The 15,387-nt window shown below is 42.4% G+C and overlaps 1 protein-coding gene across 1 annotated transcript; it reads right to left on the bottom strand.

Annotated features, from left to right (window-relative positions):
* Positions 1-514: 514 nt before the first annotated feature.
* LOC108787905 (protein lifeguard 1) lies at positions 515-12,345 on the bottom strand. The gene is made up of 9 exons (XM_018557596.1): positions 12,191-12,345; positions 7,922-8,000; positions 7,153-7,206; positions 6,025-6,115; positions 4,879-4,916; positions 3,687-3,774; positions 3,218-3,307; positions 2,001-2,048; positions 515-674 (listed from the first exon to the last, which is right to left on the bottom strand). Exons 1-9 carry the CDS (start codon positions 12,339-12,341, stop codon positions 525-527), a joined length of 789 nt encoding a protein of 262 aa, XP_018413098.1. The 5' UTR covers positions 12,342-12,345; the 3' UTR covers positions 515-524.
* Positions 12,346-15,387: the final 3,042 nt, after the last annotated feature.

Here is a 15,387-nt window from a genome sequence, read left to right on the forward strand (position 1 = left end):
TGCCTATCTAGAAGAAGAGTCAGCTGTACCCGCCCCCTCCCCCATCCGTTCCGCCAGTCAGCGCTGGCGGATCGGAGCGGGGAGGGGGAATCCAGCCCCTCCCCTGTCATGGCAGAGAGCCGTGACAGGATCGAGAGGTGAGCGAACGCCGGTATGTGTTCGCTCACCTCCGGATCTACTGAGCCGACCTGTGACAGTCTCATTGTCACAGGTCGGCTGGAACTATGAGGTGAGTGAAAAGCACTCACCTCATAGTTCTCCTTTAAGCTAATCACATAAGTATTTGACTAATAACAGGTTAACTTTAACAATCGGAAAAAAATAAAAAAAATAAAAACAGTGTGAAAATGTGTCTGGGGCATATTGACCCCATAACTGCATGGAGGAAATTGTTGCGTACTGCTTTAGTAGTTGGAAAGCTACATTAATGGGTTTGGCGCCATTGTTTAAGGTACAGTAATGGGCTCCATCAACAGTCCTCCTTCTGTATAGCAATGACCAATAGCACACCATCTGAAAATCTCTTAACGACATAACCCAAAAATTGTCAGAAGTAGCACGAAGAGGTTGACAATGTCCACGTAAATGTTGAGGGTGGCAAAGATGTAATCCTCTGGGCTCACTGTGTAACGATGTTTCCCTCCAAGAATTAACTGAGTATCAAAAACCAGGTACTGAAAAGAAACCAAAAAAATCATGTTGTCAAATGTATGCAGATGTATAGAAGATGCTGTGGTTAATGAAAAGGTCTTTTTGGTCAAATAAATCTCTTAGGCTGGGTTCACACCTGAGCGTATTTTTTCAGCTCGTTTTTTACGCGTTTTTTAGCACGTTTTTCCGTTCAGTGAAATGCGCGTTTCACTGGCAGTATGATTTTTTTCCCCTTTATTTTCTCTATTTAAAAAAAAAAAATTAGCTTTCAAACTTCCCGCCGGCTCCGCCCCCCTGCAGCGCGGCAGCGCGCAAGGGATGGAACCCAGGAAGTTGGCAGCCGCCGGAGGACACAGCGGGGATCGCGGACAAGGTAAGACTTGTACGCTGTATTCCCGAGTGTGGCTCAGGGTTACCGCTTTGTTACCGCTCCCGATCCACACTCGGGAATAACAATGGAAACGCGCGGAAAAAAGCCCCAAAGAAGCTCCTGTACTACTTTGGGCGTAGGGCGTTTTTCAGCGCGTACCTACGCGCTGTAAAACGCCCAGGTGGGAACCATGCCCATAGGCAATTATTGGTTTTCACATGTTTAGCGTTTTACAGCGCGTAGAACGCGCTGTAAAACGCCCAGGTGTGAACCAGGCCTTACATCTATGTACAGCTTTTGATGCTATAACCTGAGCATATAATATAAAGTGGTCCTTAGGGTGTCATTCGTTTTAAGGTGTATCTAAAGCCCACATTTTTTAGTTCTATTTTGCTTTCTGTGTCCTCGCTGTGGAAATTCAGCCTCTCTATTTGACCAGGTTTTCCCAAATCTGTCCTAATAGTAACCTTTTGTGTCATCCTCTATATAAAAGGGCTTAGAATGGGAGAGGGGGGGGAAGAACTAGGAGCCAATCAGGAACTTCTGTATGCACATGACAGGGAGCAGGCAGATAAGAGCAGAATGTAATAAATGATCAGTTTGTTGGAGAACCTTCCACTCAGCAGGCTATGCGCAGGGGGTGACACAGATGTATTCCTTAACTGTAAAAGAGAGAGTGCGGTCACCCTCCTGGTTGTGCATTTTGGTAGTGGTTTATGAATCACTTAAGTGGCTGAACATAATTACAAATCATTTGTCAGGCCAGGCAGTCCCCAGATGTGCATTTTGGAAGGGTTTTAGCTGTTTGCCTGAACTTCTTTAACGCTTTCACTGATAAGGCTAAGAAAGGTGACGCTGTCAGAATTTTATAGCCTATTGTTCCAGATGTGCACCAATGCCTCTTGCGCTTATTTTTTCAAACATTTTCATCCTGTAACAGTTTGATGCATAAGCTCCGTTGTAGAAAAATCACACTTACCATGCCAAATATAAGCGTCCCAATGCATGCATAGAGAATACTCAGCCACTGGAAGAAGAGGAACAAAGGCCACAAATTTAGACAAATACATCAATACTCAAGTGACAACAAAAACGTGCAAACTGATTAAAATAAGTTCCATGTGGATCCGCCTTATTCATATTGCGGGGAAATATCACCGCCAATCCGCCTTATATAAAACAATTGTAAATTAACCCTTCTGTCCTTCCTCTACTGTGAAGTGAACATTTAGCTCTATGCAATACGACTTTAACAATCTTATAGTTTACTCTAAACTAGGGGTGCGGAAATTAACGATTAATCCGTCGATTAATCGTTAATTTCTTTGATCGATCAAAATTATTTTGATCGATCAAAGTACTCACCTCTCCGCCGGCTTCCGTCGGAGATCCGGTGACGTCACGGACATCGACGTCACCGGACTCCTCCCCCCCTCCCCGAGTGGCTCTGTCGGCTAACGAAGGGAAGGGGGGAGGAGTCGGGTGATGTATTTGTCCGTGATGGGTAACGAAGGGAAGGAGGAAGGAGTCCGTTGACGTCGATGTCCGTGACGTCACCGGACTCCTCCCCCTTCCCTTCGTTACCTCAGCTGCGAGGACCCAGCATCAGCCACCTGATACAGAGACCTGCTTCGATGTTCTCTGCCGCTGTCCCCCCACGCTGGTATGTTTTTTTGCAGCACCCTGCTCAAGCTATAGAACATGGAATAGAATATGGCTGAAACTGACTATATTCTATTCCATGTTCTATAATGTCATTGTACTACTAGGAAACTACAAGTCGGCAGTTCAGCTGCGACTTGTAGTTCCCTGTATGATAGAAGATAAACACTTAAATCAGGACCACCGATATATGGCCATCCTGGAGAGGAGGATCATTGATCAGGCAGAGCTGCTGATTGGCCAGCTGGGCCTGAAAGTCACTCTCCCCAAGCTTCTTGAGACTCAGTGATCAATCTCATAGCATTACTCATGTCACTTGGTGCCTGGTAAGCATTGTAACATCTTCATCCAGTTATTCATGGAACTTGGATCGGGTTTAGTAAAAGGACAAAAGATGGAGGTGTAACAAGAGGTCCGCTTTACTGCTGTAAGATTTATCCACCATCTGATATATTTTGTGTATAGTACTAAAAATGGTCTGAAAGGGAAAATGAGTTAATGTAAAGTTGAGTATGGATTCATGACATTACTTACATATGTTCTGAAAATGGCAGCCAGCATCCCAAAAGAGAATAACACCATCAGAGCAACCATCAGACCTCCGGACAAGATGGTAAAATCCCACTAGAGGAAAAAGTGTATGCCATCAGCTCTTGACATACAGGTAACACATACAGGGAGTAATCAAAATTGTTTTACAGGTGGGGGTAACAAATGAACTACACAAAACCAATGGGCCAGGGGTCAGAACTCCTGACAATGTTTTTATGGCTGTCTGTGCCTTCGTTCCAGGACAACCACACACCCCATTGTTTTCTACAGACATCACAGGGACAGGAAGTAACTTTTCCCCATTGTATCCAACACAAAGAAATGCCTGGAGTTCGGATTTAAAGGCATGGATTTTATGATTGGCTTCTCCCATGAAGATGTGAGATAATGGACTATATTATACAGCGTATAACATGGTAGATAACTATATAAATATATATATATTTATTACCTTTGTCTGTAGCGCAAACAAGGTGAGACCCAGAGATACAACTATGGTTGCTCCTGTAGCCCACATCACAGCATCAGCATCAAAAAACCTGAAAACAAAAGTGCACAAATCAAGAAACAAATACTGCTCAGTCTTCACTGACAAGGCCTATAATGGAAGTAGAGGATGGATGAAGGATCTGCGTTTAATTTATAGCTTGCAGTCAAGTATGTTGTACCTCCTGTTGGGGAGTGAATGAAATAATCGGGCAATCAAAATGGGAAAACATGAGGAGAGATGTTGTCAGTTGCAATGCAGATGCAGCTGGTCCAAGAGACTTTGGCACGGATGGGACACAGGTCAATGGCTGCCTATTCTTTAGCGTACACCTGTCATCAAAAAAATACAAAACTCTCCTCCTTGGATGCTAGTTGTTTGACTAATTGAATGGCTTCAATAAGTTAGTGAATGGCCTAGAATAGCTATTGAGATAAGCAATGTTGAGTTTTTCCCTCTTTTTTTGCTGCATGCTTGTGGCATGTTAGACATTCTAAGACTATTCTAACCAAGCACAGCCAGGCAGCTAGAATTTACAATAGGAGATCAGCTGTGTCAGTCCACAATTCTTTCAAATGGCAGGGACAGTGCTGAAGGCAATGGTGGGATTTGGTAGGTATAAACATTGGTCATTGTCTGGGCTGCAAAAATCTTGCTTGTTGCTACCTCAAAGCTGCCTAGTGGTGGACATTACCGGGATCAAGTCGGGGTGAGTTTTCCCTGTAAACAGGCAGACAGGGCAAATGAGTTGGCAAAACCCTAGAAGGATGATAGGCAGCTAAGTGAATTGTGTTTGATAATGATCCTGTTGACAAAAAGTAAAAACTGCTTTTAAACAAAAATATGATCTAAATGAGGACCTTAAATACACAGTAGAGGACATCTGTGAGCATTGAACCGAAGGACATGTCTTTCTTCAAGTAAAAGGCCCACTATGAGTAAATTACATTTTTTTTAGCAGTTTTATGTAAGTGAACGAATATATAACAGCTCCAGGAGATTATCAGGAGATATTAAAAATAACAATGCTCTCATGCTGTTTATAAAAGACCCTGGAACAGGCAAGCAAAGGATATTCACTACGTGCCAGATTAAAGGGATATACAAATATTTTTGCCATCACAGCTAAAACAATTAAAGATATGGAAAAACTTACGCTGCGAGAGTTCCCAGGAGACCTCCTTCTAATATTGTCTGAAACAGAAACACATAGGAAGCACAGGAAGGTTACATTTTTCTGGGGTTGTGTTGGAATAAAATGTACTAAAGTCTCACGGAAGGCTGTTGCCCCTCGTACAAGGATACTGATAGCTAAAGCTTGTAAACGCAACACTGGCAAACCAATATTTCTGCAATCATGAGGTACACAACCATATTTACTATGATATAGTACTCTCTAAATCTAATAATCTTATCTTTCATTCTTAATCCTTTCAAGATTTGTTTTGTAAGTGTTTACTATCTATCTATTTATCTATTCTGTCAATCTCTACACTGGCTTCCAATAGCCCAAAGGATAAAATTCAAAATATTAACAACCACTTACAAAACCATCCACAACTCTGTCCCCGGCTATATCTCAAACCTCGTCTCAAAGTATCACCCTAACCGCCCCCTCCGCTCTTCAAAAGACCTCCTGCTTTCCAGCTACCTCTTCAACTCCTCCCATGCTTGCCTCCAGGACTTCACTAGAGTCTCTCCCATCCTATAGAACTCTCTACCCCAACCTGTCCGACTATCTCCCACTCTGACTGCCTTTAGGTGATCCCTTAAGACTCATCTCTTCAGGAAAGCCTATCCCACCTCAACCTAACCACTCAACCATCACATTCTCAGACAATTCATCCTCACACAGCTACCTCCTCATGTATCACTTGCCCCTCCTTTTTAGATTGTAAGCTCTCAGGAACAGGGCCCTACTTACCATCTTGTCTTGAATTGTATTGTAATGTCTTCTTTATATTGTAAAGTGCTGCGCAAACTGCTGGCGCTATATAAATCCTGTATAATAATAATAATTATCTATCATTATTATTATTATTATTATTATCATACAGGCTTTCTATAGTGCCAACAGTTTGTGCAGTGCTCTACAATATAAAGGGAGACTGTACAGTTACTATATATTTCAAGGCTAGGAGCGAGTTTACTATCTATCTATCTATCTATCTATCTATCTATCTATCTATCTATCTATCTATCTATCTTGCAGAACCGGGTTCATTCTTTTTAATTAAGATAATATAGCAGCTGAAACAAAAAATCTATTTTGATGCAAACTTGCTCCTAATATTCCACTTACAAACAATCCAAGGAGTATGTAGTTTAGTGGCACTTTGCGACGGGCTTTGTCACAGCAGGCGAAGACTATGACCAGGATAAGGGTGGAGGGTCTGCAATATAATAGAGAATGGATTGATCATCAGCACTATCATATTTAGGATACAGGTTCTATTTGGTTTGAACGACACTTGATAAACAATCTCAGCTTTGCACAATGGCGTCACTGAGGGTTGTCACCTGGTACCCGCTCCGGGTGACACCCTGCCTTGGGACGCCCCTGATTCAAGTACCTTAACTATTAACAACATTGTATCTTATTTGTGTATCACTCGGCTGTAGATCCTCAAATCATCTCTGAATTGGTGCTGACACTGTCCTTCCTTCTGGAGGGGGGCTACTTTTCTTCCCCATGGTCCCTGTGTGAGTTGTAAAGTAGTCACAACTTCAAGCTCATTCCCGTGATAGACTACAACTTCAGTATAAATTAGCTAACTAAACGGGAGATTGTAGTCCATTCCAGGAGCAAGCTTGGAGTGGTGGCTGCTATGGGGCCTGGGGGTGCAAGGGGGCCCTATTAGGTTGTTGAAGCAAATTAAACATGGAACATGAGAATATAATATAGTACTGTATCATTAAGGGTTGGAGAGGTTGCAGTTGACAACAACTCTAATCCCCTGGAAAGTCTACAGTGTAGAGACGACTTCAGATGCACAAGTAGGATCTCTGGGATCTTGGCATCATTAACTTACAGCTCAGAGAGAGGTCATAAGGCGGGCCCCCATCACATTTTTGCTATGGGGCCCGGTGATCTGTAGTTACAGCCCTGGGCAGGCGGTGCAACTTAGCAAATGCGCGCATTGAAGCCAATTGGCCCACTCCGCAACGACGTGCCAATAGCTTGGCACGCGGTTGTGGCATGTTATTACAATGTGAAATCCCCCTGGCGATTGAAAGAAATACAAAATGCATTTAAGAGGGGTAAACCACCGTGGAGTGCTTTTCAGAGGTGCGGTAAAGTCTGCCACCTGTGTAAACTAACAAATGTAAATAAAAAAATAACTGACTGACCCAAACCCACTATAACTTCCCTTTAAAGACATCAGCTCTTTGACTTGGCACTGTGAAGGCTACTTATAGGGTGACTTACATGAAGGCATACAATATATATGGATAGTCCTGCACCCAGTTTCGGAGTGTTTGCCTACAAGATAGTAAAAGAGAAAGAAAAATTGTTCAGAATGACGTGTTACTTACATATATATAGTACACCCAACAAGTCCTTCCTATAACCTGATATTATATATATATTGTAAGCCCTCAGGGGCAGGGCCCTCCTTACCATCTTGTCTTCAATTGTATTGTAATTGTAATGTCTTCCTTATATTGTAAAGAGCTGTGCAAACTGTTGGCGCTATATAAATCCTGTATAATAATAATAATAATATCATTTAAAACCCATCTGCGGGCAAATGTGTACTATCCTTTACTGGTTTTCTGAAATAAACACTATAGATTTAGCATAGCCATCAACGTGATGCCGGATCTTCTGTTGGATGCTTATTGGAGAAGTAGAGGTGAGAGCACATGAGATTAGTCTGTGGACCCAAAAACTTCCTAAACCTAATTAAAGTTAATTTGAAGACAAAAAAAAAAAACCATCAATTCATGTAGAAGATATATTTTACACACAATCATTTTAATTTTGCCCAGAGCTTTGTTGAAAGGGCAGCATGTTGATATTTCACCAGATTGGTTTTAGCAGAAAAAACAATATCCAACAGAAAAAAGGAAAATCATCATAGAAATCCATAAACAGTCATAGACCATAGATAAGGAAATCTGCTTTTATTGCAGAGATGTATTGCATATTTTTTTTTTTCTGTACTTTGTTCCCATAAAGGTACAATTTAACTTACCAAAATGTAAACATGAACACAATTCCAAATGTGATAACCAACTGTATGGTCAGCGTAATGTAGACTTTCCGGATAAAAGCTGAAACACATAACAGCAGGAGTTATAGTATCCATAAATATAATCCATAATACGAATAAGGCTCAACATAGACGTGTATCAGTGTTTGGCAAACTTGTGGCCAATTCCTTGATTGTACAGATCATTAAATGAACACTAATGGCTTCTATTTCTTTAAACCCACCTTTTTACCACCTTTCTTTGACCTAAATTACCCCAGCCTCCTGCTCTACAGTTTCATACTTACTGTAGCTTGATGTGGTAGCTGTGGCCCCCAGTGTTTGTGTACATCCCGGCCCACGCTGGGTCAGTAGATCACTACAGACACTTGGAAGATGGTCCCATAGAAAGTGTGACCAGCTTACAGAAGATTATTGGGTCAGGATATATTTAGGCACAAGAGCTCACCACCAAAGGAACAATATAACTATAAATCTGGAGAGGAGGAGGAGAGGAAGATAGGTGAACTTTGTTTTAAACTTTGCCCTCCAAAGTACCAATAAGGAGGCTTGGAAGGGGGAAGATTTGGGATCAAACTTGACTTTTATAGGAAAAGTTGAATTTGGAATGTGAATTCAGCTGCCTACATCTTCTTAGTTGTTATAACAAGTGGTTTTCACTAAAGGAAACCTCTGTTTATGTGTTTTTTTTCATCATATGCTGAGTTTTCATTGCCCCGTTTTATGACAGATTCACATTAGGAGTCATAGTAAGATGCATGTAAGTAATGTAAGCAGCTATCTGATATATGTATGAGCTCAGGTTCGGACCAAACACGGTCAAACCTGAACTCCAAACATAGAAACTACATGGGCCTCCATCCCAATCAGCTGCGGTTCGGGGCATTCATCACCCCACAGCTGACCATATACAAAGAGGCAGGATGCTTGTGCTCATGTCATTGACCTTATATGGCCATATTGGGTAAATGTTGTTTACCAAATATAGCCAAGTAACCACATAAGGTCAGTGACATCACAGGGCCCCACCCCTTTGCTTACGTGCAGCTGTGGACGAGGAATTCCCTGGCTGCAGACGATTGGGTAGTAGTGGAAGGAGTTTCCTTCCGAGTTCGGAGAAGCTCAGGCTTGGGCCTGGTTCTGTAAAACCTAAACTGATCCCTCATTTTATGATGGAATTCCAACCTGTATGGTTTTCATTTAAGGTTCACAGATCTATTTTTTTGTTGCAGTATACGCAGTATAAAGGATTCCATATACAGGTAGTCCTCGAGTTACATACATCCGACTCCTACTTACAAACAGAGGCTATTACTGTACAGCAGGGGTAGTTGTAATGCTACCGTGCTCGTACTGACGAGGAATGCCCGCCTTTTTGGGTCTGGCTTGTAGTACTGTACGTACATTACAGGAAGTTGGCTCTTGTCAGATGTGCAGGCGGGTCACTGTATCCTCATTAGAAAGATTTAATCTCACTTCATGTCCTTGAGACAACAGGAAGTGAGATCAAATCTACCCCTTGAAAGGGAAAATCGCTCTTGTAAGAGTGATCATGGGAAAAATGTGTCTCCACTGAAGCTTTATCACCAATCCTTGTTTCCTCGACAACCCAAAATTTTCAAAATCCAATTGTCACAGGGACAGAAAATTAGGTGAAATCTTCTGAACAGGGGCACACACACCAAAACAAACTTTACAGGGGGTTAGCCCTTCCCTGTGCTATCCAAAACCAAACATTTTTTTTTTGGGCTGGAGTTACACTTAAAAAATGTACCTGTTCCAACTTACATACAAATTCAGCTTAAGAACAAACCTACAGTCCCTATCTTGTTCGTAACCCGGGGACTGCCTGTATTAGGATATATATCAGAGAACTAATTACTGGGTTTTCCCCCCCTATATTTCCCAGAGCTGCACTTTAATTTCTCTGTAGAAAAGCCCTCAGACAATGAAGTACCTGTATCTCATTGTATTTCATAATCAATACATTGAATTGTCCTTGTGAATCACTGGAAAGGCATCTGCGATGTAACAGGTGCCGCACGGAGATATGTACATGTATTGTATGTTCTCACCGGTAACATTGTGTCAGACTACACACAGTGTGGTTAAATATTAGCCACGCAGATATTATTTTCAAAGGCAGACCTTTAGCTATTGATTCTAGTTAAACACATTACATTATTTGAGGGCCATAAACCTCCCAGTCGCAGATATTTCAGATTTTGCACTTAAATGCTCAGTAAACATGAAATGACAAATATGTTGTTGTAAAAGACTTAAAGTGACATTAAACCCTCAGATTTCTTAACATAAAACAATACTGTAATGTGCGCCTTGTTGTAATCCATGATTGTTTCCCTTCTCTTCCTTTTAAATCCTTATCTCTTCTCATGCTGGGTGAGAACTTCCCTTTGCAGCTGAGTGCCTCTTCCTGTAGTGCTGGCTCAGGTTGTGAACCTACACACAGACACCATGTATCCATTCCAGAGACAAGGCAGTCTGCTGCAAAACAGAAGTTCTCCCCAAGCATGAGAAGAGATACAGATTTAAAAGGAAGAGCAGCAAAGAGAAGGGAAACAACCATGGATTACAGTAAGGCACACATTACAGTATTGTTTTATGTTAAAAAATATGAGGGTTTAATGTCACTTTAATGATCTGTTTATGGATCAACCTGTAAAAGTTTCAGGGGCTGCCTAAATTGAAGGTGCTGGAGAGAAAATCACAACACACATTTATGACTCCCAGTCTAGCAATCCCATAGAAAGATAGTACCGGGCCAGCTGTTACCTATTCTAAGGGGCTGATTTATATAGCACTGGTATGACCTCACTGCACGTATGTAATTCCTTTAGTTCCGAATCATAATTCAGATGAATTTCCCGAAATTCGGACATTCAAATACAACAGAATTTCCGAATCCCAATGCATCCAAATGTGTCCGAATCCGAATTTCGTTCAAAAACTAAACTGAATCAAACATTTGACTTTTCTGGCCGATCAGATGTGTTTTTTGGTTTAATGCATCCAAATGGGTTTGATTACAAATTTGTATTACGGCAACATGGGAGCCATATACAGTATATACATATAATAGTAAAGCTGAGGCTCCTAGACCCGAATAGCATTCGGGCCTAGGAGATTCAGCTTTAGTATCAATATCTGTATATGGTTTTCTGTGGTAGTCGTAATGAATATTCGTTCATAAACTTATCCGAAACTAACGGAAATTTGGATTTCATCCAAACCCGAACCCCGAACCAAAATGAATTTCGGACCCGAATCCCGAAATAACTAAATATCTGAACCGAACCAAATTTTTCTGCAGGTTACATGTCTACTACAGCCACACTGCTGCTTTAAAGTGGAAGTTTAATCTGCTTATAGCTTGCTTTCTCTTGTTTCTTTCTCCCACTCACCAAAATGCTAATTACATTTTTAAATAAAGCCTTTCTGTCTTCATTACATCCCTTATTTTAGACCCAATGATGTCATCACTGGGTCTCTGTGCTTGTTTCTATGCAATACAGGCAGATCATGGCTAGTGGGCGCTGTACATAGTTTTGTGAAAACATCACAACACCCTTCCTCGGTACTGCTCTCAGCCCTCAGCCCTGATGCAAGCAGTGGGCTGGCTATTGGGAGGAGGTACGCAAATATCAAAATGCCTTTATGTGTGTATGTATGTTACTCTGGAGGAGTGGGCTTTCCCAAGAAGACTGCACTTGCATGCAGGCCACCCTAAGTAACACCCACGTGTGATGCTGCACCCCCAACATTGAAAGAACTGAAATCCAATGAATGAAAGTGGCCGGCCAAGGTGGCTTGATATCCTCCAGCCAGGAAATGAGGCGGGCTCTATCTGACTTGCTCCAACTTCTAATGCACATTTTGAGAAGCTCACAGTGTGCAGGGAAATCAGAGTAAGACATTTCAGTACAGGAGTGGAGTCGGTACAACTGTGCCAGACTGAAAGGAAGAATGGAGTTTAGCCTTTAAGCAAATTTTGAAAACGTAGAAGTATGTCTTTCACATTTCTTTGCCGCTGGTCAAGTGAGTCTGCTGAAGAGCCTTGGCACTGACCATGTGACCTACATTGAGAAAATAACATTTATTCCAGGAGAAAGGCACTTTTATTAATCACATTATTTTCATATTCATTTTTCTAAAAAGAATCTTGAAGTTACAGAGAACCCTGACACACGTCCAAGCATGTACATCATCTGGATATATATAGAACTGACTTACCTCTTCTGATGGTGCGCTCAGAGAATGGGTTGCTATCCTGGAGACCAACAGTGTATTCTGGGGGTACTTCTACATCGGGCTTGTCCCCAAGAAAGGCCTGGTGAGGATGGTCAGAATGAGGAGGGTAGACGTTGTATGCCGGCCCACCCATCAGTGCCGGGTTCTGATCGTTGTATGGCGGCCCACCCATTGTATGGCCACCCATCAGTGCCGGGTTCTGATCGCTGTATGGCGGTGGGTATGGCATGTATCCAGCATTCTGGCTGTAGGGTGCCGGCGGGTAGGCAGGGTTTTGCACAGAGTAAACATAGGTCAGCTCTGGACTGCTGACATTATTTTGATCACTTTTCTGCATTTTTATTCCTGCACAAAATAAAAATAAAACAGAGAGGACATTATCTCCATGAAATCATCTACAACATTTTCTTGGACAAAATCTGTGATGCCCAATAATGTACCATCTATGGATCAAATGTTGTTAAATGGCCTCACTATGATAAAGACTTGTTGGATCCAAAGCATACAGCTAAACACACGCAAAAAATACACATACAGGAGCTGAATTATCTTTCTACTCTGCCACTCTCTATCTCTTACTATAAGCATGTTCCTTCTCAGCACATGCAGGACACTTGATTGGCTCCCAGCCCTGCCCCTCCTTCTCCTGGTCTGAGTGTTACCATGTAGGGGATTGAAAGAAGCCAATACCAAGTCAAATTCAGGTACTTACACTACTTGCATTTAAAGAAAAATACACACTGTTTAGAAGTTTAATGGAGAAATACAATCCAGCAACATTGTTATAACATTGTATTTGCTCTATTTCATTCATATCAAAGGGATGACTTCAGGTAACTATCACACGGGGCCTGTCAGTTCCGATCAGCAGGGGAACCATGCATGGATCCCCTGCTGATGGAAGCAGTACGGAACAGATCTCACAGTTGTCACATCCATGGCTTTCCAGTTACTTCCTCCATGGCTTTCCAGTTACTTCCTTGTGATGAAGGAAAAAAACTGAACTTACCGCACCTCTTGTTTGGTCTATAGATGGTCGGATGCAAGCTGACATGTGTTTATCTGATTACTCCCCTGATCCTTTATGAGTAGGTCCACCAAAACGGAACTCTGTTCTGTTGTTCTTCCTGGACCTAGACAGAGTCTGGGGTAATCGCATGTCCATTTAGATCTGGCTGCCCACTGAGTAGCATTGGACTTCCGTTAAGATCCGGCCGGAAAAACTGACAGGCGGACCCGTTTGGAATGCCCCTGTCAAAGGGGTCTTAAATCTGCACTGTGATGTGAACAGGATACAGAGAAATCAATTGTTTTCTATGTGCCCTGGCATCCATGCCAGTTGTGGTGACTGGCATTGGATCAACGCCAGTCACCACAAGGGCACTCAGAAAACAATTGTCCTCTATGTGTACTGTTCACACCACAGTGCTGGTGTGATGTGTGGTGCAGACATGGTGCATTTTTATGCAGCACACTGGATGAAATCGGCGGTCACCACACCACATTGCAGCATGTTACACTGTTGTGCGGAGACATGAATAAAGTGTACACTTTGTACACTTGAAATAAAATAAAAAAAAGTCAACAATGTCTTGCATTGCAGCAATGCAAGACACAGCTACCCAGCGGACACCAGCCGCTCGCTAAAACGGCCCATTTTAGCATTCTGTTTTAACGTATGGCTGGTGTGAACCCAGCCTAACAAAAAAAAAGTTTAACAACAAACCCTGAGCTGCATGTACTGTGAAGGTATTCATCCTCAAAGATCACAATAGACTCCTCAGTTGGTTTTGTATAGCTTACACGCTGGATTGGAAGCTAGCTTTAATCCTCCTGCATTTTTTGGGGGGTGGGGATTTAGTTACATAAATGTACAATATAGAGAAAGAACTGGAAATATGCAGATCTTCCTGTATTTATAATAAAACAAATCTGTTTCTGTGATGCAGCAGTGAAGGGAACGGCCCACGTTCGTACTTCAGGCCGGACACCCCTGATTTCCTCGCACAAATACCTCCATCACTGAGGGCCGCTCGGACACGGATCTCTCATCACCGACCGAGCACTACCGTCCACTCTCTGAAGGGAATATATCAAAACTGCAGCAGACAAAATCTTGAGCAGCTGTTCATGACAACCAATCAGCTTCTCTCTTTCACTTCCAAATCTAATATGAAAAAACTGAAGAGAGAAGCTGATTGGTTGCCATGCACAGCTGCTCCAGATTTTGATAAATTCCCTTCACTGTGTACCCCCAAAGCTCTCCTCTCCTTCACAGATCTCCACCCGGGCTCTGGGGATTCCTGCGACACGATCCTAGGGATTCTGGTTCAGGTTCTGACGAAAGGGGTTCGGCCCCAGAAACGCATTAACCAGGAGGAGAAGTAATTTTGTTAGCTGCTGTTTATAACATACAAATTCTTTGTCCTCAACGTCCATGTGACCTTTTTGTAGATGTGTATGTATGTACGTGACCTTTTTGTAGATGTGCATATCAACAAAATATGACCAAAAACAACTAAAAGCAGCTGAGAAATGGTTAAAGGAGAACTATGGGGTCAGGGCTTTTCCCCATAGTTCTCCTTAGGGTAACGGGAGGACACAAACTAGCGTCCTCCCGTCACCCTAAGCTCAGTATACCGCGAGCTGCAGCTCGCGGTATACTGAGATGCCGCAGCTGAAGCGGATCCCGACAATTATGTCTGGATCCGCCCAGTTGCGTGAGTGACAGCTGGCTCTGCCTTTCTACAGGCAGAGCCAGCTGTACCCGCCCCCTCCCCCATCCGATCCGCCAGTCAGCGTTATCGGAGCGGGGAGGGGGGAATCCAGCCCCTCCACTGTCACGGCAGAGAGCCGTGACAGGATCAAGAAGTGAGCGAACGCCGGTATGTGTTCGCTCACCTCCCGATCTACTGAGCCGACCTGTGACAGTCTCATTGTTACAGGTCGGCTAGAACTATGAGGTGAGTGAAAAGCACTCACCTCATAGTTCTCCTTTAATGAATAGCATTGGAGAAAAACAGGGAAAGGAAACGATGGAATATGCTGTCATAAACAAGACAAAAAGTTTTTAGAAAATCAAAGATTCATTAAAACAGTAAGTATAGAAATATATTTGGTTATTAATAATAATAATAATATTATTGTATATACAGTATAAATATATCTATATCTGCATT

Source organism: Nanorana parkeri, unplaced genomic scaffold (assembly GCF_000935625.1).
Source record: "Nanorana parkeri isolate BGI_ZX_2015 unplaced genomic scaffold, ASM93562v1 scaffold291, whole genome shotgun sequence".
NCBI lineage: Eukaryota > Metazoa > Chordata > Amphibia > Anura > Dicroglossidae > Nanorana > Nanorana parkeri.

Bases quoted from the DNA above. Each gene is read 5' to 3' on its own strand.
- LOC108787905 (XM_018557596.1), bottom strand. From the start codon at position 12,341: ATGGGTGGGCCGGCATACAACGTCTACCCTCCTCATTCTGACCATCCT. The intron at 6,116-7,152 runs GTAAGTCACCCT...ATTATATTGCAG, and splicing joins TATATATTGTATGCCTTCAT to ACCCTCCACCCTTATCCTGG. The intron at 2,049-3,217 runs GTAAGTAATGTC...CTCTTCTTCCAG, and splicing joins CTGCCATTTTCAGAACATAT to TGGCTGAGTATTCTCTATGC.